Genomic DNA, 14306 nt, shown 5'->3' on the forward strand with positions numbered 1-14306 from the left:
TATCAGACTGGAATTGAGTAAAGCAGAGATGAACCTAAAGAATAGTGGCAATTACTGATACTTTGAATTAGTATCCAGAGACTAAGTTTGATAGCAAAGGAGGCCCATCCTAAATGTTAGTAAATAATTCTTCGCTGTTAAGAGTTCTTGCTCATTGTCTCTTTCTTATACATTGTTAACCTGTAGCAGAAAGTGTATATTCTTTTCCTTACCAATTCTCACAGATATATTGAGAGTCATGAGATCTGGGTTTTAGAGTCTGCCCTGCCACTCACATACGTTGTGACTTTGCCAAGTCACATAATCTCTCTGACCTTCAGTTTCCTCAACAGTAAAATAGGGCTGCATCTCTAAATTTTTTTTCCAGTTCAAATGTTATGATTCTGTAAAAGCCTAACTGAAAAATAAGCAGTATTAAATAGTTATGTAGAATAATTATTATTTTATAACCCTTGCTCATTCAAAAAGAATGCTAATAACAGTGAATTGTGTGTTTTAGGTATTGAAACTGTTGGCTGAAATGAGTTCATTTTGTGGTGACATGGAAAAGCTAGAAACAAATTTAAGGAAACTGTTTGATAAGTTATTGGTAAGAACTTTTTTCTTTGCTTATGGCATAGTCAGTATAAAGCCCCAAAGTCTAATAGTGTAGTATTAATTTCTAGATTATAGAGAACCAGATTTTGAAATGATTTAGATAATAATTGTAGTGTTGTTAGCTGCTCAGACCACACGTTGTCTACTTTAAAAATAAAATCTGTTTTAACCTTAGGCATTTCTTCTGTTGTTGATGCTTTAGACAAAATATAATACAGGACTTATATAGTAAGTCTTTCTGCTATTCCTTTATCAAAATATTTTAAATGTTTGCACCAGATCACCATCAAGGTTGCTGCTCAAGGCCAAATGGCTTTAGCAACCTGGAAATAAAGTCATTAATCATAATTGTGGAGAAAATAAGCCATCTTTTTTAGTTTTTAATTGGAGTATAATTGCTTTACAATGTTGTGTTCGTTTCCACTGTACAATGAAGTGAATAAGCTATATGTATACATAAAACCCCTCGCTCTTGGACCTTCTTGCCAACGCCCCCCCATCCCACCTGTTTAAGTCATCACAGAGCACTGAGCTGAGCTCCCTGTGCTATACAGCAGGTTCCCACTAGCTATCTCTTTTACACATGGTAGTGTTATTTACATCAAACCTAATCTCCCAATTCGTTCCACCCTTCCCTTAGCCACCATGTCCACATGTCCGTTCTCTACCTCTTCATCTCTATTCCTGCCCTACAAATAGGTTCATCTGTACCATTTTTCTGGATTCCACATATATGCGTTAGTATGTGATATTTGTTTTTCTCTTTCTGGCTAACTTCACTTTGTATGACAGACTCTATCTAGGTCCATCCACCTCACTACAAGTAACTCAATTTCGTTTATTTTTATGGCTGAGTAATATTCCATTGTATATATGTGCTACACCTTTATCCATTCATCTGTTGATGGACACTTAGGTTGCTTCCATGTCCTGGCTGTTGTAAATAGTGCTGCAGTGAACATTGTGATACATGACTGTTTTTGAATTATGGTTTTCTCAGGGTATATGCCCAGTAGTGGGATTGCTGGGTGGTATGGTAGTTCTATTTTTAGTTTTTTAAGGAACCTCCATAATGTTCTGCATAGTGGCTGTATCAATTTACATTCCCACTAGCAGTGCAAGAGAGTTCCCTTTTCTCCACACCCTCTCCAGCATTTATTATTTGTAGATTTTTTTGATGATGGCCATTCTGACAGATGTGAGGTGATACCTCATTGTGGTTTTGATTTGCATTTCTCTAATGATTAGTGATGTTGAGCATTCTTTCATGTGTTTGTTGGCAATCTGTATATCTTTGGAGAAATGTCTATTTAGGTCTTCTGCCCATTTTTGGATGGGTTGTTTGTTTTTTTGATGTTGAGCTGCATGAGCTGCTTGTATATTTTGGAGATTAATCCTTTGTCATTTGATTTGTTTGCAAATATTTTCTTCCATTCTGAGGGGTGTCTTTTCATCTTGCTATGTTTTCCTTTGCTGTGCAAAAGCTTTTAAGTTTCATTAGGTCCCATTTGTTTATTTTCGTTTTTATTTCCATTACTCTAGGAGGTGGGTCAAAAAGGATCTTGCTGTGATTTATGTCATAGACTGTTCTGCCTGTGTTTTCCTCTAAGTTTTATAGTATCTGGCCTTACATTTAGGTCTTTAATCCATTTTGAATTTATTTTTGTGTATAGTATTAGGAAGTGTTCTGATTTCATTGTTTTACATGTAGCTGTCCAGTTTTCCCAGCACCACTTATTGAAGAGGCTGTCTTTTCTCTGTTGTATATTTTTGCCTCCTTTGTCAAAGATAAGGGGACCATATGTGTTTGGGTTTATCTCTGGGCTTTCTGTACTGTTCCATTGATCTATATTTCTGTTTTTGTGCCAGTACCGTACTGTCTTGTTTACTGTCGCTTTGTAGTTTAGTCTGAAGTCAGGGAGCCTGATTCCTCCAGCTCCATTTTTCTTTCTCAAGATTGCTTTGGCTATTCAGTGTCTTTTGCATTTCCATACAAATTGTAAAAGTTTTTGTTCTAGTTCTGTGAACAATGCCATTGGTAGTTCGATAGGGATTGCATTGAACCTGTAGATTGCTTTGGGTAGTAGAGTCATTTTTACAATGTTGATTCTTCCAATCCAAGAACATGGTATATCTCTCCATCTGTTTGTATCATCTTTGATTTCTTTCATCAGTGTCTTATAGTTTTCTGCATACAGGCCTTTTGTCTCCTTAGGTAGATTCATTCCTAGGTATTTTATTCTTTTTGTTGCAGTGGTAAATGGGAATGTTTCCTTAATTTCTTTTTCAGATTTTTTGTTTTTAGTGTTTGGAATGCAAGAGATTTCTGTGCATTAATTTTGTATCCTGCTACTTTATGAAATTCATTGATTAGATCTAGTAGTTTTCTGGTAGCATCTTTAGGATTCTCTTTGTACAGTATCATGTCATCTGCAGACAGTGAAAGTTTTACTTTTTCTCTTCTGATTTGGATCCCTTTTCTTTTCCTTCTCTGATTGCCTTGGCTAAAACTTCCAAAACTGCCCCTATCTCTTGTCTTTTTGATGATGGCCATGCTAACAGGTATGAGCCAATATCTCATTGTGGTTTTAATTTGCATTTCCCTAATGACTAGTGATGTTGAGCATCTTTTCATGTGCTTGTTGGCCTTTCGTATATCTTCTTTGGAGAAATGTCTGTTAAAGTTCTTTTGTCCATTCTTTGATTGGATTATTTGGTTTTTTGCTGTTGGGCTGTATGTGTATTTATATATTTTGGATATTAACCCTTTGTCAGATACATAGTTTGCAAATATATTTTTCTGTTTCACAGGTTATCTTTTCACTTTGCTATATAGAAGCTTTTCAGTTTGATGTAGTCCCATTTGTTTTTTTTTTATTTTGTGGCTTGTGATTTAGGTGTCATATCCAAAAAATCATTACCATGACCCACATCAAGGAGCTTTATTCCTATGTTTTCTTCTAGGAATTTCATGGTTTCAGGTCTTACACTTAAGTCTTTAATCCATTTCAAGTTAATTTTTGTGAGTGGTGTAAGATATGGGTCCAGTTTCATTCTTTTACATGTACATATCTAGTTTCCCAGCACCATCTACTGAAGAGACTGTCTTTTCTCCATTGAATATTCTTGGCTCCCTTGTCAAATATTTGTTGACCATCTGTGCTTGGGTGTATTTCTGGGCTCTTGATTCTGTTCCATTGGTCTGTTTTTCTTTTTTTGTGCCAGTACTATACTGTTTTGATGACTGTAACTTTATAGCCTAGCTTGAAATCAGGAAGTGTGATGCCTGTTGCTTTGTTCTTTCTCAGGATTTCTTTGGCTATTTGGGGTCTTTTCTGGTTCCATATAACTTTTAGGAGTATTTTTCCTAGGAGCATCAACTTTTTTTTTGTTTTAAGTATAGTTGATTTACAATGTTGTATTAGTTTCTGGTGTACAGCAGAGTGATCCAGTTATATATATTCTTTTTCATATTCTTTTCCATTATGGTTTATTATAAGATATTGAATATAGTTCCCTGTGCTATATGGTAGGATCTTGCTGTTTATCTTAATTTTATATATAGTAGTTTGTATCTGCTAATCCCAAACTCCTTTTTATCCCTCCCCCTCCTTTCCCCTTTGGTAACCATAAGTTTATTTTCTATGCCTGTGAGTCTGTTTCTGTTTTGTAACTAGTTCATTTGTATCATATTTTAGATTCCACATATAAGTGACATAAGATATTTGTTTTTCTTTCTGACATACTTCATGTGGTATGATTATCTCTAGGTCCATCCATATTGCTGCAAATGGCATTATTGCATCCATTTTTATGGCTGAGTCGTATTCCATTGTGTTTGTGTGTATGTGTGTGTGTGTACATATATATATATACCACATCTTTACCCATTCATCTGTTGATGGACATTAAGGTTGCTTCCATATCTTGGCTATTGTAAATAGTGCTGCTGTGAACATTGGGGTGCATGTATCTTTTTGAATTAGATTTTTCTCTGGATATATGCCCAGGAGTGGGATTGTTGGATCATATGGTAACTCTATTTTTAGTTTTTTAAGGAACCCCCATACTGTTTTAAGAACATCAGCTTTTGATGTCAAGCCCAGGTTGAATCCTGCCTCTTCAGCTTATTAACTTTGGGAAACTTACCTAAGCTCCCAGAACTTCAGTTTGTTCATCTGCCTAGCACCTAATACATATTAGTCACGTTCGCTGTCATTAGTAGTGGTAGTAGTAGTAGCAGCTATACTGTAGGTTAATATGGAATGTTGACAGGCTGGGTTATTGATCCAATATGTAAAAGGGATATCTTACTTAAATTTGTGATCTTGGCAGTTTTTAATGCTTCATGTCTTCAGAGCGTGCCTTATAATTACGTGAGTATATGCTTATAATTTATGAGTGTCTAGAGCAGATTGCATACATCTCTCTATTTTCATCTCTTAGGAGTATATGCCTCTCCCTCCAGAAGAAGCGGAAAACGGGGAGAACGCTGGTAATGAAGAGCCCAAGCTGCAGTTCAGTTATGTGGAATGTTTGTTGTATAGCTTTCACCAGTTGGGCCGAAAACTTCCAGATTTCTTAACAGCCAAGCTGAATGCAGAAAAGCTCAAAGATTTCAAAATAAGGTGATGTATGGTTGAAGTGGCCAGTCTTTGACAAAGGTGAAAGCTATCTTGAAGCTCCCTAGATTTTGATTTCATTTTATAAGAGCTTTTTCCCTACCCTGCCTTACTGTGGTGCAAAAGAATGGAAGATCTACAAAACAGGAGTGTATATAAACATACAACTATTGTGGCATAGCAAATGCATGGGAGAAGATGACCTTTTTCAAAAATGGACTCTGGCTCTCCCTACTTGCTTCATGATCTTGGGCAGGTTCCCTAACCTCTCTAACACCCCAAATTGTCCTCAGCTGTTAAATTTATTGATAATAGTACCTGCCTTATAGAGTTGTGAGAATTAAATGAGACAATGGATGAAAAGCTTTAAGCACAGTGCCTGGCACATAGTGGGTATTCAGTAAACTGTATCTGCTCTTACTATCTTACAGTGCAGCTGGGGGAGCAGCACTGGAGAAATCAATATAAGTCGTTTTCCTGAAGATACTTTGTATTAAATCATTGCATGAACAAATTCACACCTTAAGTTTTGAGATGCTTGGCCACTGTATCATCTGTTATTGTCCTCTGTGCTTTGGTAAGGCAGAGGTTTAATACTTGGTGAAACGTTTGACCAGAAGCAGGCATCTTAGGAAATTACTCTGAAAGTGAAAGAAACAGTGATGCCACGTTGTTAAGTAGAGTTCCTAGAAGTCGGCAGGATGGAGTTACGGTACCACCTTTCTTCACATATTACCTGGGAACAAATTTGAAAAAGAGATTACTCAACATCCTTCGCAAAATCTGCAGTTTTGTTTTAGTTTTAAACTGGACCCTTAGGTGCAAATGGGTCAAACACTGTCCCTCCTTAGCAGGTAAACATAGAGATTAAGTGACTTGTCTGTGTCACTTGACCTTCATTTGGTTAATGGAAGAGAAGAACCCAGGCCACCTGATTCTAGTCCCTGGCTCCTGGTTGTTTCTAATTTAGACACATACCTTGCAGGTTAACATAACAAGCTTCCTTAGCACAGTGCCAGGAGTGTTTCCCTTGCCAGGTTGAGTGTGGATCTATTCCAATTTTTGACGAAGAAAAACTGCTTTTATTTTACTTATTTGTGTATCTCTTATGATCATACGTTGATAATTAAAAGAAAGTCCCCCTCAAAATTTACTCTTTATTGGTAAAGGCCATTTAGCTGTAGTATTCTTTGAATTTAAAAACACAGTTGAGGTATAAAAGCAAAGTTGAAGTGATGACTTCTTAATTAGCAAATACCTTCTTCATTTAGGCTGCAGTACTTTGCACGGGGCCTGCAGGTGTATATCAGACAACTTCGCTTGGCTCTCCAGGGTAAAACAGGCGAGGCCTTAAAAACAGAAGAGGTAAGAATACTCAGTTACATCTTGTTGGGAAATTTTTATAATAGCCACCATTTATTACAAATTCAGACTGAATTCATATATTGAAATGTAACATTCGACTTTATTTGAAGGATGATACAACTCTAAGTTGAAAATACAATGTTAGAAGACTACATATTTAGTTATATGCTAAGTTATATAGGAAACTATCATTGTTGAAATGTCTTGAATGTTTCCAATGTTTGTGAACAATGTTATCAAATGTTGATGCATACCAGTCTTTCACTAGGGTCTCATTAGCAGCATATTTTGTTTAAATATTTAATTAGCAATTGTGATATTTTTAATTTCACCTTTTTGAAGCCCAAATATTAGTTTACATTAGAAAAAAATATTAAACTGCCAATTCTATACCAAACTATATGTGTTTATGTTGGGATTTTTGGTTTTCTCTGATCTCATCTATTTTGATCAATCTTCATCTTGGTCCTAATGAAATATTTTAAGTTTTCATTGTGTCTTCCTGTAACATAAACTGATATTTTTTAAAACAACTGCTATGTGCCCGTGATCTGTCCCCTACTCGTTTTTCAAGTAAATTGTAGATATAACACTTCTAACCTGTCAAGGGAAGATAAAGATTATTTGCTTTCTTTGCCATCTCTACACTTGTTTTAGAGTCAAGAAATAGGACTGAGCATTATCAGTAAATATAAACCAAGGAATTCTCTAACTGTAGAAATGATTCTGAAAGAGAAGTGGAATTATTCAAGTTCTATACGGGAATGAAATATACATCATGAAAGTTATTGGCATTTTAATTTAATTTTGTTTTCCTTTTGCAGAACAAGATTAAAGTTGTTGCATTGAAAATAACAAATAATATAAATGTTTTAATCAAGGTAAGTCTTCCTTTCTTATCAAGTCATCCCAGCCAGCTAGAAAGTTAGTGCAAGAGGTTTTCCGTATGTCTTTATGTCTGCAATGGTACTGGTTAAGGAGAGAAGCCATTACATTCCAGACGTTTGGCCTTTTAAAGCTTTATGCCTTTTATAACACCGAGTGATGTTTTTGTAGCTATTATAGAATAATACATTGTTTTATTTATTTAAAAGTTATTGCAGAAGATACTGCAAACAAAGGGAGGCATGCAGAGTTTTTCTGACCCAGAGCATTGGAGCAGATACATTTAGACTCAGAAATTTCACTGACTTAAGTTCTTGTAGTCTTAATACTGTCGGGTCCTTTTGAATGACCAATAAAACCCTGCTTTGCTTACACTAAGAATGAACAGTCTTATGTGGCACATGAAATGTTGTCCTATGGTCTTTTCTGTTAACTTGTCTATGTAATAAATTGAGAGTTTTCTATACTTACCATTAAGCCATAAATATCCTTCGGTTCTGTTTACCCTCCCCAAGTATCTGTTAGCCTAAACAAAAAACTAATAACCTGAGAGAACAAAAAAGGAATCACAACAAAGTAGCCATCATTTGATACTGTAAGTTAACAGTACTGTTATAAGTTGATAGTATTGTAGCCAGATGGGAGAAAGAAATATTTGTAACACTTATAGCACAAAGCTTAACAGCAACAAAATCAGGGCTAGTGATATGCCTTAAAACTAATCTGGTAAAAATCCCATGGAATACTTACTTTTTGTCAGAAGAGAAAGGGAAGCTTTTCAGAGAAAACAGTGAGACATTGAGGGATGAGTATCATTGCCAACAGGAAAAGTGAAAAGGCATTAAAAACAGAAGAGGTAAGAATACTGACTCACATCTCAAAGAAAAGTTTTATCATAGCCACCATTTATTTCAAATCTTAAATATAAATAATTTCAAATGGTGGATTAATACATTAAAATGTGAGATTTGAACTGATGCTATAAGTCAAAGTTGAAGATATACTATGATGTTAAGAACATTTTAAACTTAGCAAATACTATGACCCAACACATGGAGATGAGACAGTTTCCTGTTCAGGAAACCATAGTGATTTAAAGATGACTGCAGTAGGAAGTTGCATGGGGAAGAATGATGAATAGGGTCAGCAACCAATGTGTAGGGTACCTGACCAAAAAATTCTGAAATATTTTTTAATATGACATAATTCTTTGTTTTAGGGAAATCACAAGAAAAACTGGTGTGCTTTGGTCCATCCATGGCATCTGCTTGCAATCTTTAGTTCCCACCAAACCAGACGCATCTAATTCCAAAATTTACCTTCACTTCTATTTCAGTGAATCCACAAACTATATTCCAGTTTCCCATTGTCACCTGAGATTTAACATGTTTAAAATTGAAGACTTCCCCCTTCTTCTTCCTGTTGACACTTTCTTAATAAATAACATTATTATATGCTAAATCACTCCAGCTAGAAACCTCAAGCATTTTTGTTTCAAAGGACTTTATATTGGCTAATTCCCTGCATTTATCTGGTACCCTGGACTTAAGTTTTATATAGTAGGAGGTGATTTTTATTCACATATTCATTTTAACTGTGAAAGAAACTTAGTTTGCTTTTATCAGATTTTGCCTGTATATAAAAATTAAGAGTAAAACTGGTAAGAAATGTTAGGTAAAATACCAAGAATAAATATATTTAGAAATTCATTCATAGTTTTGAGGGTATTATGAGGTTAGATTATTTCAGTTCTAGATTATGTTAACATTTAAATTCAGCAAATATTTGCATTACCTTATATTAATAATTTAGTACTTAAATCTTGTGGGTTTTTTCCTTTACAAAACCTTTAGTTTTGTTCTAGTTTTGAACCACTTAAAAACCTGCAGAAGCAAACGCAGAGTGCACCATTGTACCTTCCTTAAAGCACGTCAGTGACTGCTCCTGTGCCAAAGAAACTACTTGTGGATTTGATTAAAGTTGATAAATATTGATATTTTTGTCCTATAACTTGAAATGACATTTGAAAAAAGTTAGCTGCAGTTTCTTAAGTGATGTGTGCAAAATAACATTGAAGTAGTAGATGTAATTTGTAAACAAAATTGTCCTTGTTTACTTTTCTCTTGCAGTTTATTTTTTAGGTTATTATTTTAGTCATCAGCACAAAAGCAAGAAGGATAAATTAGTTTCCCGTCCTAAAATTAAAATGTGTCTCCCTGTTTCCTACCCTTACCACCACTCCCCACACCACCAAACACATTAGAAATCTCTAATTTTGTCTCTTCAGGATCTCTTCCACATTCCTCCTTCTTATAAGAGCACAGTAACATTATCCTGGAAACCTGTACAGAAGGTTGAAATTGGGTAAGTAACATATTTAAAGGGATTAAAGTGTTCTAATATTTGATTTACAAATATGAAAAAATCTGAATTCAGATTTTACATTTCCTGTACAAAATGGTATGTTATTAGTTAAATGTTTCTTAATAAGATGTTAAACTATGATTATTAAAAGCATGACTTAAAATATAAAATCTAATCTAGTATTTATAAAATAAACTGGTAGAATACAACTCTGGAATTTTCAAGCCTTTGTCCGTATTGCTGTAACTTAATAAGACTTTCCTGACAAGTTTTATAAAATGAGTCACTTGTGTATAATCTGTGAAGCTACATATTTCAGATTGTTGTAAAGCCTTGTAAATGCCCCTCTGACAATGTCTGCATAACTAAAGCACAGTTAATTTGATGACATCAGAATGTTATTTCCTTTTTTCTGATGTGACTGTCATCTTTTGGATGTCTTTTATAACAGATATAATAAATATATTGATAGCCTCTGGTATAAAAGAATTTTTTTTAATTGCTGTTCTTCCTACCATTATAGGCAAAAGAGAGCCAATGAAGATACAACTTCAGGCTCACCACCCAAGAAATCTTCAGCAGGACCAAAAAGGGATGCCAGGCAGATTTATAATCCTCCTAGTGGGAAATATAGCAGCAATTTGGGCAACTTTAATTATGGTGAGCGTTTCCGTTTGGGTACAAGCAATATGAGAGATTAGGCAGAAATTGTGTTGTACTTGATTTTAATTACTAATTAAATAGACTATCATAGTTCTTTCAGGTGACTTTTCGAGTTAGTTTGGGGAACCTGAACTGTTGGGGAAACAACTTAACCCATTCCTTTCTGACTCCTCCCTTGTGGGCTCACTGAATTGAGCATGTAACACTGAGAACCTGAAAAATGTGCCTCTTGTATTCAGAGGAGCCAACAGAAAAAAAAAGGAAGGAAGATGGCATGAACCATCTATTCCTGGTTTTCCCTGTTTTAGCTTCAAGGCAAGGCATTTTGTGCATTCTCCCTCAAGAATGTATATAGCTTCCATTCTTGGCAGATGTGGTATTAATGATCCTTCTTGGCCCTCGTCAGCCTACTGCTTGCCCTCCCGTCTTCTGCACTACTTCAAAAGGAGAAGTTCTAGAAGGTAGAGTGAGATGTTAAAGCATCATCTAGCAAAGAAGATGTGTCCTGTTGCAGTCTCCCCCACTGCCCAGAGTGCAGTCCTCCTTTCAACTTTAGACATTAGTGCAAGGAGAGCTTCCCACTAGTCCAGTCTCTCCCAGGACTGTTGAATCAGAAGTGAATTTGTCTCACTGGCTTATAAAGAAAAATGGACAAAAATTTCACTGACTCAGATCCTTTATCTTGCTTAAGAAGACCAAGTTTAATATTCAAAACCAAACATGCTTGTGATTGGTCTTGGTTACCAAGCAGAATTGATTCTGCAGTAATTATTCCCAAAAAAGTACATTCTGAAGAATATGCTCTCTATAATTGTTTCCAGGGTGAGATGATTGTGACGTTAAGTAAATTCCTCCTACGATAGCTAAATTCTTCTAATATCTGAGCAAACAGATTATAGAAAGGCAATTTTAGATTGTGAAATGAACCCTTCTACTCCATTCAGGCTCTTTGAGGCAACTTTAGTGTAGAAAAGATCACTGAACTCTTTTACTTATATAATAATAAGTAAATGTGCATCTCTTAGCTTCTTTTCCTACCTGAAATAAAGGGATAGCATAGAACTTAAAAACTTCAAAAAATATTTGCAAAAGCATTTTTTAAATGGAAACGATTCTGTTACTTCATTGCACGAAATATCGTCCTCTGTCATTTGTATGATTTAATGTGGTATTTATCAAAACCATTCTTAAAATCAACTATTCTCTCAGATACTATCTTCATTGGATATAGATGAAAGTAATCAAGAGGTATGGCAATACATAGGGAATTAAATTGTATTTATTTTCACTTAGGCAAGTCAGTTACTCTGAATTTCCGTAAGCATTCTGCCCTGTGAAATTCATTACCTGCCTGATAGGGAGAATCAGATGATGTGATGCATGTGGAAAAGAGATGTGGAAAATGCAAAGCCTTAGGTTGTATGTGATTTTTTAAAAATTATCAATGTGAAAAAAATAAGCAGTTTTACTCAGGACAAATATCCAGGGAATTCCCTGGCAGTCCAGTGGTTAGGATTCCATACTTTCACTGCCGGGGGGTTCGATCCCTGGTCAGGGAACTAAGATCCCACAAGCTGCACAGTGCAGCCAAGAAAAAAAAAAATCCAGGAGTCACAACTTGAGTTGTTCCATAGTCCTCAAAGTAACAGAATGGCAAGACAGACAAAACTGTTGTCTTTTGTGTCTGGTATTCTTGTACTTTAATATTCCTATAGGGGTGAACCTTGTAATTGGAGTGCTTGTCATAAATTGAATTACAAAGCAAACTAAACTCTGATTGTTCTTATTGGAAAGTAGGAACAAAATTTCTGCTAGTACTTTTATTTTGGGGAGTTGAATGTGTCAGATTGTAAGTATTCTCATAGTAACAATTCAGAGAGTTTCCCTGGATTTCTTTCACCCGTTCGGTTGAAAACCGTTCTTGGTACTATAGATGAGAATTGGTGGACCAATCTACCTCAAATTTTTTCTACCTTTTTTATGTCCTTTCCTTAGGGAACTGACAGTGGGTCAGGAAGAAGGAGAAACTGTTGGATTTTTTTCCTGGAATGTCAGAGTTGTCTCAAAGTTGGAGGGAAAAAATGTTTTGTGTTCTTGAGTCTTTAATACATAGATTTTATTACCCACATTTGGCTAAAACATCATAATTCCACTTTTCTATATCAGCCAAGCTCAATTTTATTTTTCCAAGGAAGACTTGGTTGCATGGGGGGTTTTTTTGTTTTGTTTTTGAAGAGTCATACACACTGAAGGGTTGGGAAATTTACTCCTTTTGTGTTATAGGGAACCAGGTAATACTAATATCGCTCTTATTACAGTGAACAAGTCTACTGCAAAGAAAATAGATTGTGCCAGTGTCATGGGTCTGAACTTGTTCACTACAGAGAAGGAGCCAGAATTTGTGATTGTTCTTTGAGTCCATGTAGGCATACTTAGACTTTTTTCCTTATCCAAGTTTATCACTTTACTAACCAATGTCTCTGTTATTTGCTTTATCAAATGGCGTTTGTTGCCGTAACTTAGTTCAGCTTCCTGGTGCATTTTCAGTCAAATTATTTGCAAACATATACCTATGTTTAGTTTTCCTTCGTGCAGAACAGAGTTCCCTGGTAACCCACAAGTACTAATTCTACATTTTGTGACTTGTATCCTTCAACTTTTACCTTTTTAGAATATAAAAATAATTTTTAAAGTATAATTTTAACTGTAAGCATTGCTAGTAAGCTTGAAACCATTGAAAAGATCATTAAAGTGCAGAATAGTCCCTCAGGATGAAGAAAAAAGAAAGTTTGGTGACTCCCTGTACTGTAGAAATGGCTGCCTCGGTTGCAGATCAGAAAGAAATAGCCAATGTAGAAAAGATAATCACAGCAAATAATACCTTCATACTATGTATTTAACATAATTATTAGATATACTGAACAATTGAGGGTAACTGAGTTCTTCATATTAAAATTGATTGAAAAACAATTGAAAGGGTAGATTTTAGTAGTCTGTTAGCTTATAGGGGGTGTTGATTTGTTAAGTGTGTCGATGTAAACTGAGAAATGAAGGTTATATAATGAGTATGATAGGGGGAAAATATGCAGACATCTGCACGGGTAAAGCCAAGTCTTAAACAGTCAAAAATGCAGGAGTTACAGCATCAAGAAGTTGCTGTATTAAGGTTGCTATGCTCCCAGAATGCACCACAGTCATTGCATCTATCACTGGGAGTATCTTACCCACAGACGACCTCTGATTTTCTGAACGCGTTGGCTCACGATGGTTTCGTTTAAACAGTTTGCATACCAATCAACTTAGAAAAATGTGTCATGACATGAGAGGTGACTTTGAATCAGATTCTGTTCTGTTACACAGGTAAATGTTGGCTAAGCTGGGGAAAGGTCTAGTTAGTTTTCTAACTCAAGAGTTTCTGGAGGGAAAAAAAAAAGGAAGAAATCAAAACATCACCCAAATACAGTAACTATATTTCTAGCCATAATGGCAAAAAATGGATTGCAACACTGACTTGATAGGAATTTTTCAAGCCTCCAGTATTATGGATCAAAAATGGCAACACCAGATTCTTTTTATTGCTCCTAACAAGATTGCTGCAATGAGGAAGTTTGAAAAGTTCCAATGAGGAGATTCTATCTCCAGAATTAGAAGTTTGAGACTAACATACATGATGAAAAGTCCTGCCTTGCTGATAACTTCAATCAGTTTTCTTCCCTGGAAAGACTCCTTTGAGGAATATTTCTCTGGAGCTGTAAAACAGACTGACCAATAAATCAAGGACTCAATCTACCATATGACACAAGTAACTTG

At 35.4% G+C, this 14306-nt stretch overlaps 1 protein-coding gene across 2 annotated transcripts in view; it reads left to right on the forward strand.

Moving 5' to 3' along the window:
- API5 (apoptosis inhibitor 5) overlaps positions 1–14306 on the forward strand; it is a 36909-nt gene that overhangs the window by 19799 nt on the left and 2804 nt on the right. For both annotated transcript variants that reach the window (XM_032640831.1, XM_032640832.1), the window contains exons 8-13: positions 500–589; positions 5044–5225; positions 6491–6584; positions 7409–7465; positions 9757–9833; positions 10357–10493. In XM_032640831.1, coding sequence (XP_032496722.1) covers positions 500–589; positions 5044–5225; positions 6491–6584; positions 7409–7465; positions 9757–9833; positions 10357–10493 — 637 coding nt within the window. The remainder of the gene's footprint in view (positions 1–499; positions 590–5043; positions 5226–6490; positions 6585–7408; positions 7466–9756; positions 9834–10356; positions 10494–14306) is intronic.

Source organism: Phocoena sinus, chromosome 8 (assembly GCF_008692025.1).
Source record: "Phocoena sinus isolate mPhoSin1 chromosome 8, mPhoSin1.pri, whole genome shotgun sequence".
Classification (NCBI taxonomy): domain Eukaryota; kingdom Metazoa; phylum Chordata; class Mammalia; order Artiodactyla; family Phocoenidae; genus Phocoena; species Phocoena sinus.